At 36.2% G+C, this 26,003-nt stretch overlaps 1 protein-coding gene across 7 annotated transcripts in view; it reads left to right on the plus strand.

Annotated features, from left to right (window-relative positions):
* The window catches only part of SNTG1 (syntrophin gamma 1), a 211,605-nt gene extending 193,715 nt beyond the window's left edge, over window positions 1-17,890 (plus strand). For 6 of the 7 annotated variants that reach the window (XM_026842717.1, XM_026842719.1, XM_026842720.1 and 3 more), the window contains 2 exons: window positions 3,188-3,298; window positions 11,455-14,931. In XM_026842717.1, the coding sequence (XP_026698518.1) occupies window positions 3,188-3,298; window positions 11,455-11,613 (270 nt within the window). In that variant the 3' untranslated portion in view covers window positions 11,614-14,931. Of the gene's footprint in view, window positions 1-3,187; window positions 3,299-11,454 lie in introns of all 7 variants that reach the window. The other variant, XM_026842716.1, reaches the window with a different exon arrangement.
* Window positions 17,891-26,003: the final 8,113 nt, after the last annotated feature.

Genomic DNA, 26,003 nt, shown 5'->3' on the forward strand with positions numbered 1-26,003 from the left:
TGCAGAGAGCTGGGGATGAGTCTCTTTAACCAAGTAACAAGCGATAGGACAAGAGGGAATGGCCTCAAGTTGTGCCAGGGAAGGTTTACACTGGATATCAGGAAATATTTCTTTACGGAACGGCTTGTTGGGCGTTGGAATGGGCTGCCCAGGGCAATGGTGGAGTCCCCATCCCTTTAGGTGTTTAAGAGCCGTGTTGACATAGCTCTTAGGCACATGATGTAGTTGAGATCAGTCAGTGTTAGGTTAATGGTTGGACTGGATGATCTTCAAGGTCTTTTCCAACCTAAATGATTCTGTGATTCTGTATTTTAAGCGAGTAAATTTGCTGCTGGTCACAGCATTCTGTGTCATCTTGTACATCTGGTACACATCCAAAACATGCACTTCTGACTACAGAGACAGCACTTCATCTTCTTCAGTAACAGTCAAGGAATTAAATGGGTCTTACTGGGCATATGCTTAACTAATTCACTCAGTTGTAGCTATATAGAATTTGGCCATCTAGTTTAAGCTAGTTGTTACACTTCTAATGTAGTGTGGTACACTTTGATTTAAACACATTCAGAGAGTATCAGAGTGAACCAGTGTTCATCCCAGTACAAACTGTAATTCAGAAATTCTCTAGATCAAAAGAAGTAGCCAGGATGACTAGCTTGAATGTTTGAAATACTTAATAACTTAAAGCTCACAACATTTCCTCACTCTTATTTTTGCAAAAACACCCTCCCTCATGTGGACATCCTTGGGAAAAAAAATAAAATGTGCAGTTTGTTCAAGATCACTCAGAAGAAACTGTTCTTTCATTTGGAAATCATTGCATGCATTGCCAATGGCATTTTTATTCCTTACACTTTAGATGAAAAATGTTTAATAGTCTCTGGGAAGTATGCCATTGAATTATCAGTTGTAGGAACTTGTTTTGATATCCTGATGGAAGAAGTGCAGTCTTCTTGGGATTAGTCTCAAGAAGGATTTCATCTCCACGCTATAGACCTGATTTTGCAATGCACTTAAGTAAAAGCCATTGCTAAGTAGGGCTCTCCAAAACCAATGTTATGCATAAACTGAAGTTTGTTCTATCATACCTGTGGTTTGGTGTGACTGTTATTCTCTTTACTCTGATAGGAAATGACGCAATTGGCAAAACTGCATTGGAAATGCCGAAGTGTTGCCATTATTTCCATCCTTCATCTTCATTCCAATTTAATGTGGTTGGGAATAAGGCCAGGCACCCTGGGAGTTTGCCTGCCCATCTAAGGGTCCTTGTTACTACTGCACCTCTCTTCTGGCTTCCCCATACACCATCAGAGGAGAGAAAGATGATAGTTCATTTCTCTGACTGTTGTTCTCCTGAGATAAAGAGACCATCAATGCCCTTTGTATTTCTCATCTAGGAAATGACATGCTTAAATAGATTTGCTGTTCCTGCAGAAAGGCAATGGTCTTGATCTTCTGACAAGATTTGTCGAGTTACATAGATCTGTAAAAAACGAGTTTACAATGTAGGTAGAAAGTATGGCCACCTGAATAGTACATTTAGTTGCTCTGTTTTGTTTAGTTGTTTTGTTGGGGTTTTTTTTACTCACTATCTACAGGACATAAGTAAACATCATTGATCAAACAAGGTGAAAGGAATTGCACACGTTTACAGATGAGGGAAGCTATTCTATTTTCTGTAGCACAGATTGGTGGGCCCAGGAGGACAGAATTTGAAACAACTATGATACAGTTTGACATATATTGCCAAATTCCTCTAGTTTACCTGAAACAGAATGTCCTTAACTCTCTTTATGGTAGATGGGAGCTCATCTGTCACATACACACAGAGAATGAAAATGGTGCTGAGATTTGGGGGTTTTATTCCTGTAAGGTACAAATATATAGAGAGAATTTGAGGGAAACTAATTCTAGCATTTGCTTTGTGTACACTTGCACAGTCAAGATACTGTCTGTTCATTATTTTTCTCCTCAAGTTACTAAACTAAACTCAGTTAACTTTATTTAGCTTGGTTCAGGTTAGAGATTTTTACCAGTCATTAACATAAAGACATCAACACATCCTGAAGCAGAGGGACCTGCATAGATTTAGGACAGTCAAAAATTTGACCTTTCTTATATTATCTTTAATTTCAAGCAGATACTAAATCATTCACTGATATAGACAAAAGGCACAGATGGAAGTGTCATCCTATGCCACTGAGAGGAAGTAATTTACAAACCCTTAGACAAAAGAAAATGGAACAGCACTTCTTGCCTTAATTTTCTGTGTTGTCCAATGCATGTGAAATTAAAGTGTCCTCAAAGTAACAGCACAATTTGAGTGAGGGTGACCTTATAATTATATGAAATACTACTGAAATCACAAAGAAAAATGCTAGTGTTTCAAAATATCTGGAGGGTGGAAGGGGTATCTTTAAATGAGGCTGAAAAGACTGACAATAAAAAATAGCTCTTCTCCACTTTTAAGCAAAGTAATTTGAAATAATTTTTTCTACATAAATCCACATTAGATGTATTTTTTAAAAAGGATCTTTTTCTAGCCATGTTTATTCTGTAGAGCAATCTGTCTTTATTTTCAACAAGACAGAATGTAATTCATAATACAGTTACCTGAAAGGCCACTGATATGCTTAGAATTAATGATCTGCTGAAATTCCTGATTAGAGCTCTCATAAGTAAACTCAGAATAAGTTCTCATTACAGAGTTTACTTTTATTATTATATCATTTAAAAATAAATATTTGGTTTTAATTTGATAAGCCCTTTATGTTAATACAACTAGATTATTTTAATGTGGAAAGAAAGAGAGGACTTATTTGACAGGTTATCACTGCAGATGGAGTGGGGAATCCACAAATCATCAGTAGAAAAAAATGGGTTTGGGCATGACAGTGAATTTACTAACCCTTCCTTTTCTGTTGTTGTTGTTGTTGATGATGTTGTTGTTGTTGTTGTTTAATCAGGATTGAATATACATAAAGGAATTTCAGAGTAAATTTCACAAATGTATCCTGACTGATCTGAATCAGACACTGTCAAAGTATAATACACCCATATGATCAAAAGTATATCAGACCATGTAACAATAAATTGATTTAATTATGTACCATAGAGGGGTTAAAAATTCCCTTGGAAGGAAATCAACTGTTTCTAAAATGATTGCTTTTTTTTTTTTTTTCTCTAGGCTGTACTTTGGAGGTACAAGTTTTCCCAGCTCAAAGGTTCTTCAGATGATGGGAAGAGCAAAATCAAATTTTTGTTCCAAAACCAAGATACTAAACAAATTGAAGCAAAGGTAAAAACAGTACATTGTTTGTTTTATAAAGACAGTGTAAATTAAAAGCAGTTTTCAAAGCTGTCAGAGGCATAAATTAAACTAAATTACTTTCAAATATTAGATTAATACAGAAAGTCAAAAAATGCAAAGAAAACCAAAGAAACTCCAAGAAAAATAAACCCTGAATCAATTGCTTGGATTTTTACTAAAGTCTTTTGAAAGGTGTAATTACATTTAAAAATAATGAACCCCAAGACTCACTATGTATGGTTTTAGACGTGTTTGCCAGCTCTCCTCTTTATCATTTTGATAAAGTTGACTGAGAGTTTGAATGCCCTGCTTTTCGCCCTATACTCATATCATGATGAAATGGTGCAAAATAAGTCAAACCTGGGGACAAAACCCAGCAAAGGTCTAAAATGTGTTTTTATTTTTCAGAGCAAAACAGTGTGGATAAAACATATACTCCCTTACAGGCTGAAGTTTTGTGTCTAATTCAAAATCAGGAAATAAGTATTTTCAGTTGTGCTTCTGATTCAAGAGTTGATTTATGAAATCAGTAACCCTGAGAGATTTATGCTTACTTTGATTTATGTTTTTCGAGAATAGGGCATTTATTGTCCCAGTGTGTGTGAGGAGAAGTGATGTCCCAGGATCTTCAATAACTGGAACTGCCTTAGCATCTAAATTGACGGTCCTTTTGACTAAAATCCTGATTTTTGTGCAAATATAGAGACTGTTTTCCTGGCCATCTTTAAGCCTTGCTTCTGAAGCATTTACTATAACATTTTTCCTGACTGTGTCAGAGAAAAAATTGCTGAATGAATGTAATAACAATATGGTTCCATGAGCAAAAAGGAAATGGTTAAATACATTGTTGTCTAAAAGGGCTAAATATGCACAGCATAATAAAGTATGTAAAGAAAAAAGGCATTGTGTCAGGAGCAGTCGTTTAAATGCAAACAGCTGCATTAAGCAGCTATTTTTTCCTTTCTGCATGTCTCTTTATGTTTGGTATTAATTATTTTCTACCTAACAGCTATTGACTTGGTTTTAAATGTTGTGCTCAATACAATAAAGGTCTGTAAAAGCTCCCATTAAAACAACAGCAATGAAATATGGTGGACTGTGGCTTTCAATACCTTTATGTTCTGCTACATCTCAAAGATATTTTCTTACATCTGCTTTCCTTCAGAAATTATTCTAATAGTACATAATTTCTTTTCATCTCTAATAAGAAAACAGAACTTAATCTAATGTCATGAGGATAATTTTCTCTTAAGCAAATAACTAGAAACTTTTATCATGCTCCTAAGTATAGCTGAAGGCTGAAAGTCATCATTACTCTTCTAATATATGTCTGCTATTGCCATTATATTAGCACATGATTTTAGGACTAAAGAAGTTTTGTAGGAATCCAAGAATGGGTCAGTATTTCTTTGTTTTCAGTAAAACTAGAATATCTTTTTAATACTTAATTAAATTTTTTAAACCCCATCAAAGTCCAAAATATACATTTTGATGAAGAAAAATAGTTTTTATCAGAATGTTTTTGTGTTTTAAATTAAATCCATCATGCAAATCACTATAAACCTTAGAGATACCCTGGTACCTTTATAGTACCTATTGTTATTCCCACTCAAACTGAATAGAGCTTTATTTCTAGAAAATTTTATCCCACTTCTTTTCAAGTTAGAAACTCTACCTTCTACGTTACAAAGACAGAATATTATACAAACCTTCCAGCATGCTTATTAATATAGTATCATGTTTTCTGGTTGCTTCTTTTTGTTATAAATTTAATCTTTCACAATGATTCATGGAAAGAAGAGTTTGCTACTTTTAATTCATTTTCTTGGTGATCAAATCATACCAATTATATCACGATTAAGAAGTGTCAGATTATGTTGTCTTTGGAAGGTGCTGTGGCATTTTTAGTGAGCGTTGTTATCCATTCCAATTTGTTTACATATGAAGTATGTTGCTTAGTCTAAGAAATATAGATAAATGTGGCTATAAAATGAATGTGAAGATTCTCGAGTCATATTTTTTCAACTTTGCTTAGTTTAAAATTCTGTGGATGGGCCCCTTCAGTATCCTTTAAGCCTTTTATGGATTTAAAGCATTATTCAGCATGAGAAGAGGTGGAAGTATCTAGATTCTGGTTTTTGGATTTAACATTACGGAGTTAGAGGTATAGCTATTTGGGGAACTCTCAAGTCATTAGGAAATGTTAGATTTTCAGAAATGCGTATAATGCTAGGATTCATGCACACTGTATGTGGGCTTTATTTGGAATTAGATGTCAGGAAGTTTGTAAAACATCTGTTAAAGGTTGTGATGAATATTCATGGCCACAGCTATCATCACCTGTGAAATGCAGCTCTGTGCTTCAGATGGCCTGAAGACCCACTGTTGTAAGGGGAAATATAACATAGCATTTTATTTATGTAAAGATATTTTTTACCACTTATATTACATGGGGAATAGTCAAAATATAATGGAATGGGAGCTCACAGTTGAGAATAAAACCAAAATCCTGAGGAGCCATTGCCCCAGCATATTATGGCTCTTCAGTTTTGCCTTCTTAAGCAGTAATGTGGAAGCAGGGCATGGCAGGTAACTTTGATACAGCTTAAAGAGAGTCACTAGAACTGAGAGTGCTTTCTTCCCCATCATTGTTAACACTAACACACTGTATGCAGAACCTGCTATGGCATACACATACCTGACTGAGAGTCCTGCTTTTCTTGTCTCTAAGGTCTGTTTTCCACCGTCTCCAAGCTCCAGCTGTGGCACTGACGGAATGTGTTAATGTATTTAGTGCACTATAATTCAGTTACTCGTTGCAAATGTGAGGTGGTCTGGCCATAGGGGTTTTTTTGTTGTTTGGTTTGTTGTTGGGTTTTTTTTTTGTAATATTATTGTTTTCATCATGGTTGACAGCTGGATGACTATGAGCCAGCAGTGTGCCCAGGTGGCCAAGAAAGCCAATAGTATCCTGGCCTGTATCAGAGATAGAGTGACCAGCAGGACTAGGGAAGTGATTTTCCCCCTGTACTCAGCACTGGTAAGACCACACCTCGAATGCTGTGTTGAGTTTTGGGCCCCTCACTACAAGAAAGACATTGATGTGCTGGAGTGTGTCCAGAGAAGGGCAACGAAGCTGGTGAAGGGTCTGGAGCACAAGTCTTATGAGGAATGGCTGAGGGAACTGGGGTTGTTAGCCTGGAGAAAAGGACACTCAGGAGAGATGTTATCCTCCTCTACAACTACCTGAAAGGAGATTGTAGTGAGGTGGGTCTCTGTATCTTTTCCCAAGTAACAAGTGATAGGATGAGAGGAAATGTCCTCAAGTTGTGCCAGGGAAGGTTTGAATTGGATATTAGGAAAAGTTTCTTCATCAAAAGGGTTGTCAAGCATTGGAATGGGCTGCCCAGGGAAGTGGTTGAATCGCCATCCCTGGAGCTACTTAAGCGTGTGGCACTTAGGGTCATGTTTTAGTGGTGGACTTGGCAGTGTTGGGTTTACAGTTGGACTTGATGGTCTTAAAGGTCTTTTCCAGCCTAAATGATTATATGATTCTATATTATTCCTTCCTGTGAAAATATGAGTTATCAAAATCCAAATGCTTCCTGTCTTCCTTCATTTACCATGCTGCACATTTTGTGTATCTCATGCTATCCCAGATGTGTGTAATTATAACATGCTGGTTTTCTGCAATAATATCCTTTAACTTTAAAACACTTACTCATTCTCTAGAGAATTAAGAGTGTTAGAGTGCTTAGCTATTGATTTTTGTTCCAAAATTTGGATAAATTTTCTATTACTCTAGAAATACATTCAGACTTCTAGATGGAATTGCTTGGAAAAAAATAATTATGCATCAGCATTTTACATTTTAGCCTTACTGTCTTCATAATTTTCCAGCATCTCCTCTGTATTGTGGTGGAACTTACAGAGATAATCGTATCTAGGAAAAGCACCTTTTCAGAAAAAATGCAGAACCACATCCATTCATCAGTCAGGGCTTTTTTATATATTTATATATATATATATATATATTGAAACACACTTACCACCAGAGTTTATATTCCTAAGTGATAGAAAGTCCTTCACTGACACTGAATAACTAATATTTTTATAATGCTGTCAAAATTTTTTACAGTGTGCTACATGCCTGAATTAACAAAATTCAAAATGGCATGCTTTGAGACACACAGTATGTGCTGTGGATTTAGTTACAGTTTAACCAGGTATACTTCTTTTCAGCTTGAAAATAATTCAAGATATTTATACATTTCCATTATTCTCTCAGATATTGTTAAAATACTGCCTTTTTTTTTTTTTCTGTAGAGACTTTGTACTGATACCTTTGTTTGACTTTTCTGTAAGTAATATCATGTTACTATAAAGATATAGAGTGTAGAATAAAAGAAGTGTTTCCTCATAGATTTAAGCAATTTCAGTCTAAAAAATCTGAACAGTAATTACCATAGGTCACACCAGTGGGTCCATGGCAGGGTGCCTGGATGCAAACACCTAACATTGAAGGTTTCTAATGAAAGATCTAAGTGGTTTCTGAGAAGAAAACCACTTAGGGGCAACATTAATCACCGATACCCCTTAGACATTCCAATCTCTAGGTTATTTCCCAGCTGTCACTCAGCAGGAGATATTGCACAAGTTTGCACAGTCAGACAGAATTTTTCTGACTGAGAGCTAGAAAATAAAGCTGTCGTCTTGGCAGAACGTGGAGCCTACGTGTCCCTCTCCCTCATTCTTACTGGGCTGATGGAGTTGGGTTGAAAAAAACCAAACACAGAAGGACAAAGCTTTCTCCTCATCTATAAGACATAGAAATTCACTTAGGCACCTCCCTATCTATTTGTCTATTTGTTTAGCTATAGTTTAATGATCCATTAGTGTCTCTCCAGTATCACAGCAGGTTCCAGAGGCTAACACAATCTCAGGACTGTAATAAACTCAGAGTGCTGTGCTCTTCAGTTTTACCTGGCTAAGTATTGGACCACCGCAACAGAAGCTGCTTTTTATTTTTCTGACAAAAAAGTACCTTAAATCTATGAGAGATCCTATTTCGAGCTATATATATATGCATGCTCCCAAACATAGGAATATACAGTGTATATGAAAATCAGCATGAGCTCTGTTTTTCTTATTACATGCAATTTCCATTTGAATTTTGTAAGTAAATGCACCAGTCAGTAATTTCTGTTAACTGAGAGTTTCTGTGCATTGTAAAACATATGTATAAGTCGAAAACTACACTCCAGTCTGTGCTTTCACCTTTCTCAACTTGTAGGGCTTTTTCACAGCTCAACAATTTTGTCAGAAAATCTCAGGCAAGGTCACACAGCTGTGCTGCATCAGTTAGCTTTTGTTCACAGGCTAGTTGAACCCCTAAGCTGAGTGTTACAAAGTGAATATAAAAATCAGCACAACAAGATAAAGATCCAGTCAATTCTCTTTGCCTATTTGAACAGGGAAAAAAGAAGAGAGTGGAAATATGGTACCAGAAAAGGAAGAAGTGTAACTTTAAGGATTTAGCGTTAATACTTATTAATTCATTAATATTACCTTAATAGTAATTAACACCAATTAATTTGTACTTGAAGTTTTCTTGTATAGAAATCTAATTAAAATAAGACAAATAGCCTGAGTCACTGCTGTTGTAATGTGAACAAAATGCTCTCTTCCAAGTGTTGCAAGGTATCTCGATGGATGCTTGCACCATTTTCCAGAATGATATTTTTGCTCATTTCAAGTGTATTCTCCAAAATATAATTTAAAATTAATCTTTGTTCTTAGCCTTGAGTGTTTTTCTGTGAGTATTGCAGTGTTATTCAAAATTAGAAGATCATCTTTAAATCGGTTTTAAGGATACATCCTTAGGATTTTTACAGTGATTGCTCAATTGCAGTGACTGCAGTCTGAGTTCAGATTTCTAACCTGTGTAGGCCTGTGTGATGCAATTTTTAGTTTCCCCATGTCTTGTACATGGATTGACTGTTTAATACCTATTTTAGATCAGATTCTATGCTAATATAAAGAGACCATGTAACATCATTCTCATATCAGCAATTTATATATTGATGAAGGAAAATATTTTTTCTAACCATAAAATGAATACTTACAAATTTACAATTGCTTGGTTTTGTAGATGTATTGCTTATGTACTCGTATCATTAATATAATGCAATAAGAGTTGTTTTTTTTTCATCTGGGGGCACTCTCTGTTTTCTCTTTTCATCTCTGTCCTTCCAATCCAGGCTTCCTTTCTGAAAGGTTACAGAAACACCTGTGATAACTGTTGATAATAGTTGTACTAATGCACTGTGAAAATTCAGTGTCCAGTAGCTGTAATTATGATAGTAAGAACTTTCAGCTAGTAGGGTTACCTAATTGACTTGAACAATTCTCAAACTGTAATATTTGTTTTAATAGGCTTATTTGGTTGAGACATAGGGGGAAATGTAGTCTTTCTACACGTAACACGCAGGAATTATATTACAAATATTTCACTCTTCCACTAAATACATACTCTCTCATCTTAAGCTTCAGTTTTAATTTTATAGTACCAGAAGGACAAATAATATTATACTAACAAAAAGGAGTGAACTGAAAAGTAACTTAATTTGAATGACTGATAGTTCTTATTCTGAAACAGCTTCATAATAGCTTCCATTGTTTTTCTATCTATGATAAATTTTCTTTTTTTTGACATTTGAGTGAGGAAAAAGACCTTTGGCATAGTGATAAAATTGCCTTTCTCCCAGTCTTTAAAAATGAGAATGTCTCTAAACAGATTTTTTTAAATGGACACAGATGGCAGGTTTGTGAAACTTGGCATAAACTTTATCTTCTTTATTGAGAATTGGTAGTTAGTGGAGTTTAAAGAAGCTCTTGGGATGTTATAAATTCATTTCTGAGCATGTCTGAAGGACATCTGCTCAGGTTGTAGGAGAGCTGAACAAAGCTCCACTCCAGTACATCACTGGACACTGCACATGCAGCTGTCTGCTTTCAGGCAGTTTTCCCCCTCACACTTGATGGATTTGTGAATGTATCCATGAATTATGTGAAGCAATATCTTCCAGGGAATATCAAAAGTCAGAAACTTGCAGGTTAAAGTCATTTTGAGAGATTTAGCCATATTTGCTGAATTTATAACATTATCAATATTCTTCTAAACAAAAAAAGCAAAATCTTGGCACTACATAGCCTGGAAATACCAGTGCTGGAAAGACAAATAGAATATGCTACAGGTATCTATAACTGGCTTTATATTACAGTGTAGAAATCTGTATAGGCAGTGAATCAAAACAGAAAGATGGCAACTCTGAACCACCATCCTTACACATATATGTATCCAAATACCTCAGTGTTTGCTTTCAAATGCAACAGATATTTACGGATTAAATGCCAACTCTAAAAACACATACTGCAGATAACCTAAAAAAAAATCAGATAAAGTTAATTGGACACAAAAGAGAAGATTTATATATATAAAATTTTCTAAGTTTTATTTATTTCCAATGTAAGGGTGTCTAAAAGAGTCCCAGCTAGTCTAGTGACATGCTGGGGAGCTATAAAGAAATGTAAATCAAAGTAGAAAAGGAAGGACTTTGTCTAATATTGCTAAGTTTAAAACCTGGAGTCTGTTCTTTTTTCAGTCTAATGACAGTAACCCTCTCAGTGAAAACAGATCCAGAATATCACTCTGTAATAGTAGCACTTTTGATTTTTGTGGGTATGTTGGGTATACAGTAGGAGTCCAGGGATGTGTACACTGTTATGGTGCAGTCTTTCAATTTCTATATAAATTAACGTGCAAAAGTGACAGATTTGTATAAACCCGAGGGGGGGGTGGAAAAAAAAAATCGGTAGTGTCACTTCCCTTTTCTTTTAGCTGGTAGGATCACATATTTCTGTGGAGGCACTTAACTCAGAAATTTGTCCATCTTCCAAATAATTATTTACTGAATGAGGATAGCTCAGTATCTAAGCCCCTATAATGGAGAATTGTCAGGCACATTAGCAAAATTACATCAAACTACTACATTTATTGCTATGTGAATAGTGGCTCTTTCCTGGGTATATGTTTGTGAGGTGTTCTCTTGTTTCATATTTAATCTTTCTGTTTTCACTTGCAGGAGCTGGAGTTCTCCAACCTGTTTGCAGTCCTTCACTGTATCCACTCATTCTTTGCAGCCAAAGTGGCTTGTTTGGACCCTTTGTATGTAAGCAGTCAAGCCACATCCTCTGCTGCTCCCACAACTTCTGGTACTGGCAAATTAAAGTATACTACTTGACATCTCACATTACAGCACTGCCACTTAACAACAAGACGTAACAATGTATAAATATTCATAAGTTGTAGACCTTTGGTGAACCATGTACATGGAAACCAGTCCTGGAGGCAAGACATCTTGCAGCATCAGCAGATAAATGGTCACATGGATCATAAATTCATCTCTGTTCTGCAAGACATCAGTAAATAATCCTAGTCAAAATCCCAAAATAGGATGGATACGCTTTTAGTATGATATATTTGTACTTAGATAGTGCTTTAAGCAATGCTGGAAGCAAAGGAATAAATGATGAAATGAAGCACTTCGGTATTTAATAAAATTTTCAAATTGCTGTAATAATACACAAATAGAATTGTCATTCTGTTTTCAGATGGTTTTTATGACAATATACTAATTCCTGAGTATGAACTTAATACCCTATTATTATATTATAAATTACATAAGAGCAAGCAACAAGCATATAGTACATGGTGACGAGGAGATAAGCATGAAAAGGCGTTTTGTGTAAAAGTATCTCCTCAAATACGAAAGCACTTTAAGCAGTGTTGTAAATCCATACTTTTGTCCATACATGGAATCATGCTACTTTTTCTATTCTGTTCTTCTAGTCTCACAATAGCAACAACAAAGATAGAGCCATATTGGACTGATACATAAAAAAAAAAATTAAAAAAAATCCAAAACAAAGCCACAAAAAGTCAAAACACCTTTCCATGAGTAAGTCCCTCTTCTTCAAGTAGAAATAATGTGATATGAATTTAAATTACAGATTAAATGCAAGTGCGTAAAATATCCTGTCTGCCATTTACCTCCTCCATTTTTTTTTGGTCAAGAATTAAATTCTGTAAATCTAATAGTCTTTGTTCACAAGACTCAGCTGTTGAATTTGTTTCAGATACAATCTCCACCCAATACATTGTTTCCATGTTTAACCTTGGTTTCACATCATAAGTAGAACCTCTGTTCCACTCAGGCTCTCAACAAAATAGACATTCTACATTATGATTAAAAAGTGAGTCCACCCTTTGAATTCTTATTAATCATTTTTTTTATATTTTTAGTAAAAGACAGGAATAAATTAAACAACCTGTGAAGAATAGCTGACAAAATGCATATATTTGTTTTTTAAGAATATTAAATCACTCTGGACCACATACTAGTTCCAGAGTATCATTTAATGATGAAATCTGAGTGAGTTGTAAATTTAAAATTAATTATTTAAATATAATTTTGCAAAGTAATTTAATTTTGTGCTATTACACACATTGGTAAAGATTGAAAAATGGTGGGAGTGTGTGTGGGATGTAACTTAAAAAACAGAAAAAATGAAGGATTTTTTTTTGCCAGACAGGAAAAAAGAACCTAAAATACTGTAGGAAGAACAGCTAGTGCAGGTACAGTGTATTCATAACATTGTAAATAGTACTTTGTGGGGTTTCTGTTTATTATATTGAAAAAAAAATTCTTCCTTTTTTTTTTTATTCCCCACTTAGACTTGTTATAAAAGCACATAGCATGTAAGGTTTATGGACACTGTCTGCTTTGTTTAGCAGAAAGACTAGTTCCGTCACATCCTTTTCTACCTATTAAGATAATTAAAACTTGAAAAGTAAAGCCAGAGGAAAGGGTTTTTTTTGTAATAGAAACAGTACAAAATGCAATGCAGAGACAAAAGATGAATGAACTTTAGGGGCATATCATGTCTCTGTTTTTCTGCTTTGCATTAGAAGTATCTGGATTTATGTGTGTGAGAGTATCCTTGCTTTGAAGTATAGCTTATCTCACTTGATACTAGTTCCAAATAATCCAAAAATATATTTTCTAGGGACTCTTTCATCACTTTCAAATGACTTTCAGTACATGCTTACTTCTTAGTACATCTCCAAGGGTTACACATTTATTTTCCAAGATAAATACAATGAAATTATGTCATAATCCAGCTATTAAATGCTTTAAGTGTCATCAAAATCCAACATTTTCATAGTCATCATTATGTGGGGTTTTTTATATGAATTGTTCCGAAATAAGAGAGTCACATCCTGGTCTCTGAAGACACATAAAACTACTTTGACATTCCATGCATGGGATCTTGTTCCTGAGATATTTTGAATCCAAAGCTACAACAGTCTAAGGGGTTTAATGATGGTAACTCATGCACTGTCCTTGTCAAGAAAGCATATACTGGAAACACAAATTTTGACAGAGCACTGACAATGCTGAAAACAGAAGCCTATATCTGTTTATGGCAGTTCTCCTCCTCTGCACTCCCGAATCATCTCCTTCCTTTTAGTGCATTGCTGTGGCATTCAGCTATCAGAGTGTTGGCATGTGCTAACACCTCAGTAAATGCTCTGGTGGTAATAACAGAATCTAAAACTAATCAGTTGCCAGTTGAATGTTTTTCCTTCAACTGTTCATGTTATGTGCACAGTTGTACCTCTGAAACTGAGAGTTGTTTAAAGGATGTTGTTTAATGGTCTTAAATGAACATAGCATTTACCCAAACCAGCATAAATTATGTCATTGCAAATTGCTGAAGATTAAGGCCCCCTCCCCCCAATTTTTTAAAAAATGCTCCTTGTGCAGAAGTGATGGCATCAACTTTTGGGATTCCACCAGGGTATAATAAAGATCTCTGTCAAGTATTCTGCTTGCAGAACTGCTGTATTCACCAATGAGACTTTTGTAACTGGGCATTAAATATGCAACGTTTAAGAAACAAACATTAGCCTGTAAAATTGATTTTTTTTTGTTCTTCTAAAACCCTATCTTTCAAAGAGCTAAACTGATAGGGCTTGCTTAATCAATACTTTTCTTTTCAGCAAGATAAAAGTGATATTGTGAGAATGTAAAATGCCATAGCCTTGACTGCAGGTCAGCACTGGTACTTGTAAATGCAACAGGGGGTTGTGCACTGACCTCACAGAACATTCAGAGGTGACTCTGCATCCAGTCTTGCCCTGTTAGAGCAAGTTGGTCAGACATTCAGTCTTGAACCAAAGAGGGAAAATTTTAAACTATGTGTTATAACTAAACCTAAAATAGCAAAATATAATTTACAAGCATATTAATTGCCTATATTTTTCATTTAAACACCTGCAGGAGATTCCTATTTAAAGCATAGTGAACTTCAAATGCATATGTCAAAACCCAATATGTCAAAACCCAGGCTTTATGTTGCAGCCTCTCATTTCACATGTGCCATATAATGAATACAAGGCAACACAGCCCAGTGACAGTCAAAAAACACAATTAAAGCAAGCTATCAGCTTTTACGAAAAATCTGTATACAAGTGAAAGCAAATATTTTTACAAAAACCCCAAACCCACCAACCCATACCATAAAATGTGATTTGTTCTCTTTGTCATGATATTCTTAAATAAGTTTAATTTTAAAAAGTCTTTATAGTACTGTGCCTATTGAAGTGATGTTATATAGTATATCAAAAATATGTACACTTAAATATAACTAAATACATTTGTTTTGATTTGCTTTTCTTTATGATGGAAATTTCAGATGATCTGACCTTCACGGAACTAATCATATGCTAGATGTTAGCTTAATTTTATTATGAAAGTGTTACTAATTTGAATACATGTTATTCTGGATTTCATCAGTGAATGAATAAATTTCATTTCCTACATCTGTTTAAAAATACAGTTCCAGATTTTCAAGAGCTTTCCAGTAACATGAGGGCGCCTATGAAATAAAATCACTATATTTGTAAATGTTGGCAATTTTATTTTGTTAATGAAGTGCAGCAAGAAGTTTGTGGAGACAAACTAGTTGCAATTAAAACCAGTGATTTGAAGGTTTGTCTATTCAAACTAGAATTCATAAGAATGCAAACCAATAATGTACAGTATCAATATGCTTGAAGATGAAAAATACTGGTTTTGAAATTAGTCCTTAATTCCACAAAAATCTGTTTCTTTGCTTTGTGAGTGTAGACTTTATCAGAACACCTAAAAGTGGACAGTTAAATATGAGTAGGTAGTTGCCAATACTGCTGCCTATTACTTTAAATGTGATTTGGTTTATTCAATGCCTTAAGGTGTTTCTTTATATCAAAAAAAAATAAAAATCTGAAGATCCTGTGAATGTACAGTTGCTGCCCTTAGAAATTCATCAAGTTTGCTACAGATTGTCTAAGTACCCTTGAGTATTCCCTATGCCAAAAAGAAAGACCAGTTTTCATCCTGGTATGACGATTATAAGAAACCTTTTGGAAAATGTAATTTTATTAATATTAAACACTAATCCTTCTATTGCACTTTCCATTTCATGACAGGGACTAGTCTCTGAAAAAGTGTAGCATCAAAAAAAAATTTAAGCTAATTTTAAAATGTTCAATCTTGGGCAATTATGAGTCTGTACTTTGGACTCCTCTGACCAATTCGGCATGATGGGCAAAATGGGACTCTCAACCTCCCAAAATTTAAGTACCTGTCTTAGCTGCCTAAGGTAGGGCTTGAGGCTCTCAAAGGGGAAATACAAGGCAGGAACATAGCTTAGGATCTCTGAAAGTGCACGCACCTGTGTGACTCCAGGGAGCTAGAGCTGCTTCTACATAAGTGTTTGCTTTTTGTCAGGAATGTGTTTTTGAAGCCAGGCTCCTGCCTGCTATCACTCACTGTGCTGTTCTTCATATTGCAGAGCAGGCTTTAAGCACATGTATTTAGGATGAAACTAAATTGAACATCACCCCTATATGAGTTGCAGGTTCTGATAGTCTTTCAGACCATGAGGCCCCTCTGAAAGACTCCAGAGGAAAACTGACCCTGAGCTCCTAACAGCGAGGCTGCCAGGTCCTGGTGCCACCCCTTTCTGTGTCTGCAGCGGCGGCTGCTCGTACACCGTGTGGGTGCGTGAAGGACCCTAGAAAGCTGAACTTCACAGTGTAGCTCTCCAAAGCCTAGTGCCTGAAAGGGGATGATGCGCTGACACAAGGGGCAGAATGAACCTGAAGGAGGCTGATGGGTGCCCAGAGCAGGTTATTCTGCATCACCTTTTTCCCTCACCACACCAGGACAGTATTGACTCAAACAGACTACCCCTCAGCCCTCTCCCTGCTGCTCCTTTCTCCCTGTCTACCACAAATGCACACCTGAATGTTTGCTCTGAGGTCCCCAAGCACACTTCCCTGTTTCCTCAACCCCTTTGCTCAGACAGATGGCAAAACTACTCTCAGCTACATAACAGAGCCTCTAAACCTCTTACACAGCCAGGAGACAGAACTAAGGATTATAGCAAGGACATCCCTGTATCAATATGTGTGCTTGCGTGTGTGATTAATATTCAGGTTAAAGCAAATAAAGTCATATCTGAGCTTAAGTGCTTTCCTGACTTGGAGGGTTCTTAAGTGGAATTGTAGTATTTTCCTGGAAAAAAAGTCTGTAATGTCAGCACATTTCTACATGCTTGGCTCCATTTTCAGGACGTTTAGAAGAGGTAGTGGTTCATATTCTGTTGGAATCATAGAAAAAAGTGTAGGAATACTGGAATAAAAAGAAATTTCTGTTTGGATTCTGTATATTATTACAGTACATTACATAATTCTTAAAACACATTGAACAATGTAAAACTAAATGCTTTCATTTACATAACCTAGTCAGTTTTCACTATCGTATACATGCCTTCCACTTTCAACAACTTTCTCCACAAGAATCCCAACTATATATTATAGAAATTCTTTTATTATTCGGTATATACTAATATATAATGCATAGTGTGTGTGTATGTATGTGTGTGTGTGTGTCTATATATTAGTATATACTAATGGAAGATACTCAGTATATATTAATGAAAGTTACATATTAGGTACAACTATAAAATGGAACCATAAATCCATGAAGCTTTACATTTAAAAACCTTATAATACTATAAAGACAAATATGTATATTAGTTGAAGAAATGGCTATTTTTGCAGGATATGCACAATCTGGATATACAATAATAAATTGATAAACATCAACCGATTTACTATTTCATACCTCCAGGAACTTTGATTTTTTTAATTATTCTTATCCCTTTAGCATATTTGCAATATATGTCATAAGTTTTAATTTGTTATGGATAAAAATGACTGAAAAAAAAATGTAATAGAAAGTGCTATATATTTTATAAATATTAAAAATTTAAGAAAAACTATTCCAATTATTTATTTCATTTTTAGTTATGGTTTTGTGATCGTTTGTAATATGTATTTGTGACAAAAATAAGTCACCTAGTTGTTTAAGCTCATTAATGTACCACTAATAAAATGCTATCTTCTGTTTTGTTTTTGTTACGTTTTGTTTTGCTTCTTTTTGTAATGGAACATAACAGAAAAAAAATAGTAAATAAATACTTTTTTAACTAATCTTTTGCATTCAGTCATACAGTGTATGAGTTTTATATCATTGAAAGCCAAATCTGAGATCAAGAAAATACTTGAAGAAACTGGGGTGGTAAAGTTATATCCCAATACCATGTTCAACTGTTTACTTAATAGAAATAATAATAATTCCTTACTTGTATATGATCATGTCCACAAGGCATGTCACCCACTTAAAGTCTGACTAGGATTTCTGAAATATCTGCCTCTCCTCTGGCTATGAAGCTCATGCACAACCAGATCGTTTTACCACAGAACCACAAGATTATTTCACCACTGACATTTAATTGCTTAGTGTTGATTAGGATTAATTTGGGCCTGATAATTCAGTGCTTGAACGCATTTTTTGGTATATTTTTGCAAGTAAAGAATTTTTAAATGGTGCTGCAACTATTAGAACATAACCAACTTCAATGAGTTCGATTTTGTTTGTCCTTTTCCCTGACTGAGGGAAGAGATGCTAGAAGAAGGGGAGACCCTGCTTTTATTTAGGCACCATTGTATGTTTTCAACAAATTTAGATCTGCAGTTCAGATCCTTGCAGGCACATTTTTGGTGCCTTCCTCGTGCTTCCAGTGTGGAGAAGCCAGGTAAGATCCCTCGTGACAATGCTGCTGTCACCTTTCTCTCCCACTCCATCCACAAGCAGTCAGTAGGGCTTCGTGGACCTCAGGCTGGGTTTGACTTCCTCAGTTCTGTGCTCAAGGAAATCTCCCTTTCTGGCCCCAGCCCTTTCAGCATCTTGAAGAGAAGGAAAAATGTATGACATTTGTTGTAATTACCAGTGTGGAGAACAATTTGTCCTGAAGAAATCCTCAGTCCTTGTTCCCAGATGTGATTCAGCTGATGTGGGTTAACAAACATACATACTTCTATCATCACCTCACTTAGCTTCCTGTGTTTCAGGTTTGGTTTTATACCACATTTTAGTGAAAGGGCAGAAAAAAAAGAAAGAAAATATAAAAAAAAAAAAAAAAAAAAAAGGTGAAGAGAACCATAGAATACTACAAAGTTAGGGAAATCTTGGACGTAAGTATTCTCTGAATGTGCAGGAATCCTGTTATAGCTACCATTTCCATTTTCACTTTAAATAGGAACTACATTTTATATTAGGAGCATGAACTCACATAGAACTGAAATTCTGAATTATAATTTTTAATCTGTTTTTACATCTTCCCCACAGATTTTGACCTCAAATTAAAATTCTTGTAATCAAAGTTTCTTAAGATACATTCCTTGAATGAGTTTCTTTAAACTCATGGTACTTACGTTCCATAGCTAACACACTTGTTCTCCAAGCTCTACAACAATTTATTCTTGCAACATTTAAAATAAATTGTGGTCTATTTACCTGTGCAATTGGTCAAGAAAAGTTAGCACAGTACAATATTCACAGCTTACCAATGATTAAGTTGTACAGTTCTGTAGTATTCCTTTCCCAGTATTTTAACAGTGGCTATTCTTACATTTACCTATGAAGTAGCAACATATTTTTTTTTTTAAGTATTCTTCAGACACAATTCCCTTTACAAATAGAAAACTATATCCTTTAATTTCCTTATCAGGAAAAAAAAAAATTCTCAATAGTGCTACACAATTATTCAGAAAAGTGAAGAGAAGGATTTACTATATGGTGGATTTGTTGGCTATGTGCTTTATGTACTTTGTGCACACTCTTGAAACTCAGCAGAATTTCTTCCCAGCTCTTTTCTTTGCCATGTATGGCACAGATCCTTGCTACCAGACTTGTCTCAGGACTCCTTAAGACTATACACAAAAATTTATTAGTATAAAAATGCTGGGGCAGGGAGGTTTAATTTGGTCACAGGAAAAGACAGGACTAGACAAGAAGGCAAATCGCAGAGCTGGTTGTCCTGGTAGGAGCTATTACTGCTCTTGGGAGGAACAGCCAGCCCCCTTCCAGTTCCCCGGCAGCAATCCTTCTCCCTCTGCTCCTTCTTCTGGCAGCGGTGTCCCCTTCCTCTGCTGGTCTGACTTTTCAGGAATCCAACATGTGCAAAGTTGAGTGTTATGTATGGCACTTTTACCACCTCAACCCTTCAAAGCTATTCCTTTAGGTAGATCTGTGTTCACTGAGTTACTGAGTTCAGCAAGGAGACTAAGATACAAGGAAAATCTTAAATGACTGAGCACAGAGGAATCCCGTCTGTATTCTCCCTTCAAACAAATTATAGCACATTTATTAAACTGTTACCAGCGTATTAGGGACAGTTGTCTTATTTTGCTTTTTTTTGCATTGACTTTGTGAATGCATTTATGGCAGTAGAGTAACTGCAGTATTAGACACTTTAGGCACTGATCTGTAAGGGGTAATCACTTCATCTTCTCTAGGGAAATTTCAGTGTTTTGAGGGAAGTCTCTAAGCATGGGGCACATCCTCGGCACAGACAAGCCTATGCTGCTTCTGCTCCCACAGTGGAGACTCCCCTGTGTGATGAACATGCCATGCCACCACAGAGCCTTCCTTAGAGGTTCAGTGCTCACCCAAGGTGATCTGCACCATGGTCCTTTTGTCCTTGTACAGACACGTTCTGGAAATCAACCAAGATACAAGTGCAAAACTGATAGGTGTAGATCGGTTCCTGCTGTCCAAGGGGGCTCAGGGTGGGAAATTAAGGAGGCTACACTAAGAGCCCAGATTCATAAAGCATTGAATACACTGTTGTGAGGATAAAAATTTTGTATGAAAGAGCTTAATGTGCTGAGACAAAGGAAAAAGGAGTATGTTTCATTGTCCTTCAATAAATACTGTGGATCAAAAGAAAAAATGTAGCTCATTACTAGAAGAAGTATGGGGAAAACAAATCTGATTTCAGAGAGAGGCGATGAACTTCAGAGCATTTACACTTGCATCACTGATATGATAAATAGGAAACACTGGTTTGCTGGCCCAAATAATTGTATCACCAGTCGGGAGATGATTTAAAACTCAGGAGGCCATAAACAGAGATTTATTCTTTTTCCTAAAAGACACAGTGTAGAAACAGTAACAGCTGGAAGAATGTATATGGCAGCACTGCCACTCCGTACTTCCTGATTTGGCCTTGCAGAGTTCTGAGCATAGAAGAGAGCAGTGTTTTACCTGCTTTCTGGTTTCTTTAGACTACCTAAATTGTAATATAAACCTTTTTCATACTTTTTTTTTGCTGCAGGGTGGAGGGCTAGAAAGATTTTTACGAGATGCTGAGATCGTCATGTGAAGATATCTCCAGAAACGGGTTTGGGAAAAAGGCAAAAAAAGCTCTATCAAGTACCATGAGCTTCAGTGAAAAGACAAGACAGAAACTTCTTATGTGGACAGATCCAAACTCTCACCTTCCTCTTTTAAACAGATACAAAAGCCTTTTAGCTAGATGTTTGTTTGGGTTTTGCTTTTTTTGTTGTTTTTCTTTTTCCTATTTTGCTTCAAGAGACTAGTGAGGGAAGACAAAAGGTCTCAGAAAGGTCAAACCCTGTTGAAGGAAGTAGAGATGGTGGGGTGGTTGGCTGTGGTCTTTGCACTGCAATACCACCGGGGTGCAGCAAAGGCTCAGATCAGGGCAACATCACTAACAACTTACGTTCTCTTTTAACACCAGAAGAAAAATATTTGAAGGAAACATGAAGTTAAGGCCTTCAATCATTTTGCAAGAAACAGGAACTCAGGCTATCGTTAACATGGAAACTCAAAGGCAAAGGGAACTCATACCTGTGTGGTTCATATGTCTAGAAGCAGTTTCACAGAAGTATTCATGGGGCTTTTCCCTGATAGTGAAGTCAAGGGCCCCAGTCCTGATGTAATGTAGGAGAGATCTGAGATGTCTGAGGGGATTAGGGGAAACCTAGTGACCTTCAGAGGAATATAAATTTAGGAAAAACAGCCTGAGTCACTGAATCTTATCCAGCTTCCTCAGGCAGTCATGTCATGTAACCCCTCTCATAAATGTTTAAATGCCATCTTAAAAGTAATTAGGTTTTTTGGCCCTCTTCCTCATTTTGAAAAGCCTTCTGGAATCTTAACTGCTCTGATGGTTCAAAACTGTCTTCTAATTTCCAGCCTAAACATATTTGTAACTAGTTTATATCTATTTGATTTTGTGCCAGCATTATCCCCTAATTTAAATAGTTCTTTTCCAGCCCTGGTGTCGGTCCCCCCTCTCCCCTCCTCTCCTCTATGTATTTATAGCAAGCAATCATATGCCCTGACAGCTTTCATTTTGCCTGAATGCACAAGCCAAGCTCATAGAGAAGATGTCTATGCAGTGCAGTGAAATTTGGTGCAGAGATTCCTGAGCTATTGCTGACTCCAGCTGATATGTCTACCTGTTGTGCTGCAGCAATACCAGCTCAGGGCCAGAAGCAGTTCATCCACTTTAATGCAGTTTAAGATAATAAATACAGCTCATCAGCACCACACTGTGATATATTGCTTCTAGAGCAGATAAAGTCCATGGCAGCTCAGGGCTTTCTGCATTGCTCTTCATTGCTCAGTGCAGACATTTGCTAATCAGGCTCCCTGGCTTGATTCCACAACATCCTAATGGGATGCAGTCTTCTAAATCTGTTCCAATTTGACTTTTTTCCCTGACTGTGACTACTTTTGCACCTTATACCACACTCCAGATATGATCTCCCTTATGTCCTGCCCTATGGCCATAATATTTGTCGACTGTCTGCAAAGACTGTGACTGGTTTCATGAGTTATTCCCGTGGTTGCATCACACTGGTGACTCACAGGCATCTTGTGAAAAGCTAGTATATCATGGACCTACTTGTTCTTCCAGTCCTGTGATCAGCTCTCAGCTCATCAGTAATGAGGATGGGGTGTAGGAACAGGTCAGTTTATCACCCAGAAGATAAACTAGGAGTCTTTCTCTTTTTTTCCCCCTACATTATGGGGAAGAGGGGAAAAAGATAAATGGGCCATCATTTTAAGAGTTAGCTTTCAGTGAGACAGCTCCAGGGTGTGTCAGGGTAAAGATGCAGATTCGGATGCAAATCTTTTTTTTCTGGGAGGCAGGTTAGAGGATTTATATGCCAGTCCTCCCCTTTCCACATCTTTTGGCTTCCAGCCATGACTGAATAGAAGAAAAAAAAAAAAGCCGTGTAAAGGGCAAAGGAGAAAGAATGAAAGGCTCACAGGAAACATTTTCTTTATGATCTTCCAGAGGTAAAATATCTCAAGCATTTACCAAGTCTTGTTCCCATCTTTGCAATCCGACAGTTTATTTCTGAGTGATTTTTTTTTTTTTTTTTTTTTTTTTACCCCCTGCAGTTGGATTATATTCAGGCAGCTTTGTTGGGACAGAACTCTGATGAAAAAATCAGCACTATATTCTATAATTTCTTTCTGTTTGGGTCAGAGAAATCACATTTTTCAAAGCCCATTCTCACTTCTGGTGAGCAGAGGTTTTTGAACACAAATAACACAACAAAGAATTTTTAAAGTTTCAGTAGGTGGGGTATTCTTTTTTTGTTCTGTTTTCTTTTTAAATATGAGTGGTGAAGCTGAATTAATCAATGGCATTACCTTTTTTCCTGTGCATAAATGAACTCCTGTGAGTCGATTTATTTTGACTGTTGTGTGATCAGTCTCAAGGACTTATAAAAACAGAAGTGCAAATTTATACAAAATCAACAACAAAAAAAATTGCAGATTTTCAGGATTAACCTCAGATAGGAGTCTGGGGAATTATCTGAAGTTATTAATAGCTTGTGCAAAACAACATTTTATTTTAATGAACTGGAACATTAAATTTTAAATTTATATATATATTCAACATTAGCTTGAAAGTATGAGTTATGAGATGTTTCTATATAAAGAAAAATAACTTCTGATACATAATACGTCAGACTGCCTCATAGTAAATACATAAATCTGGCTAAACCTAAATCAAATAGAGTTTGGTGGCTGTATTGTAAAATGATAGATGGCTGTTTAAACTGGTGTTACACCCCTGCCATTTGGCCACTGAATGTTACTGCAGCTGAGCCCATGAGCAGATTCATGTGAAGTCTATTGAGTCCACTGGTCCAAGCTGGTGCCATCACCTTCTCAGAGAAAGGCTGTCCTGTTCCTGTGTCCTTCACAAAAAGGCCTGAGTCAATCTGATCTTTTCTAATTTCAGGGAGGGAGACTTCTGGTCTTCCATTCAATTTTTTGGGGGCAAAAACACTGGCCTTACAAAACTGTGCAAAGATGAGAGACAACTGTGGTGTCATGGGCTAGTTCAGGAGGGCTTCTACTGCAAACTCCCATGCCCCCAGATGAAAGGGGGTTAGACCATTGCATCAATATTTTTTTTCCTAATCATAAAGTAATTTTTATAATTTGCCAGTTTTATAATAAATAGTGCCTAACGTTGGTTTTGGGAACATTGGCAGTCTTCATTCCTGCGTGAGAGGGTCAGAAAAGAAAGAAGGTATTTTTGTAAACTCTTTGCTGTTAAATACTAAACTTTAATAATATGATTTCTATCTCTATAATTTGAATAAAACATGTTGTGTTTTATTACATGCTAATGTTTTAATTAATATAATTTATGATATTGCTATTGTGATTTTTGTACATTTTGCCCTCATATATCTGTCCACCTCCCCTTCTGAAACAAGAGGTTTTATGGGATAGCTTCTGGATTTTTAGTATTTTCATTCACTTTTGTGAAAGGATGTTATATTCCGCTTAGACTGGTTTAATTACACACAGTTATATTCTGAATAGTGTTTGAAGAAGGGAAGGGGGGAGAGGTAGGGTGTTTTAGTAAGAACAGGTAAAATTATTGCTGCTCTCTGTAAAATTATAAATCACGTTTCTTGATGTTTTTACTTTAGATTAAAAAAAATGTCAATGGGACTGTAATTTCTGAGTTCTGATCCTTATTGTATGGGTTGGGTTTTTTTTTCCTTCAGAGCTAGACATGTATGTATGTATGTATTTATTTATTTTTGTTGAATCAACCCTGCAAAGTATCAAACTTTATGTGTGTGGAGGTTTCAACTCAGCCGGCAGCCAGACATTACATTGCCAGCCCTTCACCTCCCCTTCACGCTCTGGTAAGATAGAGGAGAGACAAAAGAAGAGAATTCGTGGGTTGAATAAAAAGAAAGAATTTACTAAATGTAACAAGAGAACAAGAGTAACAACAGTGAGTTCAAAAAGAAAATGGGTAAAATGCAACAGTGGCTTACTGAACGCAGCGACAGTCCCCCCCAGCAACAATACTGCCCCACGAGCAGATGGAGCTTTGGAGCCTGAGTGAGAGCCACATCCCCACCTGGGCATCACATCACATGGTGTGAAATACTCCAGTGAAAATTAACTCCATCCTGGTTGAAACCAGGACAATGTGTAATTTACTGAGGCTGAAGTATTGTTCTGAGACCATGTGTGACAACCTGGGACCAAATGAAGCCACAAGATTTATTGTTATTCACCTTATTTCTACTGCTTACTTTGTTTCAGTTATTAAATTTTGTGTGAACATGTGATCAGAAAAATATAACTGGATGTAAAAGAAAATTTAAGACGATCTATTCCCAAACCTGTGCGCTTTTGTGTGTTTTGCTGAATTTCAGTACCACAATGGCCAGATGAAACTCTCAAGTTCCACAAGACAAGAAGCTGCAAATCTCACACTTTCGGAATCTCTTTAGGCAGTCTCTCTGGTTTGCATTGTGCTCTCAAATAGTCCCTGGACCCTGGCAGCTAACTTATGTTATTTTCATTATACCATTTTCCTACAGATATTTATCGTGATGACATACATGACTCCATTTGCTAGGTTTTCTTTCAGCAATAACTTCACCTGGGCTGTGAACTTCTTTTAGCACTTTTCTGGGTTTTGTAGTGAGTTTTTGGTTGTTTGGTTTGTTTTTTGTTTTGTTTTGTTTTGTTTTGTTTTTTCCTAATGTATTGCTCTTTTCAATATTTTTCTTATTAATGGACTGAACTTTTGTACACAGGGATACCAGGGCAGATGCCCATTTCCACTGGAAAGAGACTGCTTTAAAAAT

The sequence above is a fragment of the Athene cunicularia genome, assembly GCF_003259725.1.
Source record: "Athene cunicularia isolate RWA chromosome 2 unlocalized genomic scaffold, athCun1 chr2_part1, whole genome shotgun sequence".
Classification (NCBI taxonomy): Eukaryota; Metazoa; Chordata; class Aves; order Strigiformes; family Strigidae; genus Athene; species Athene cunicularia.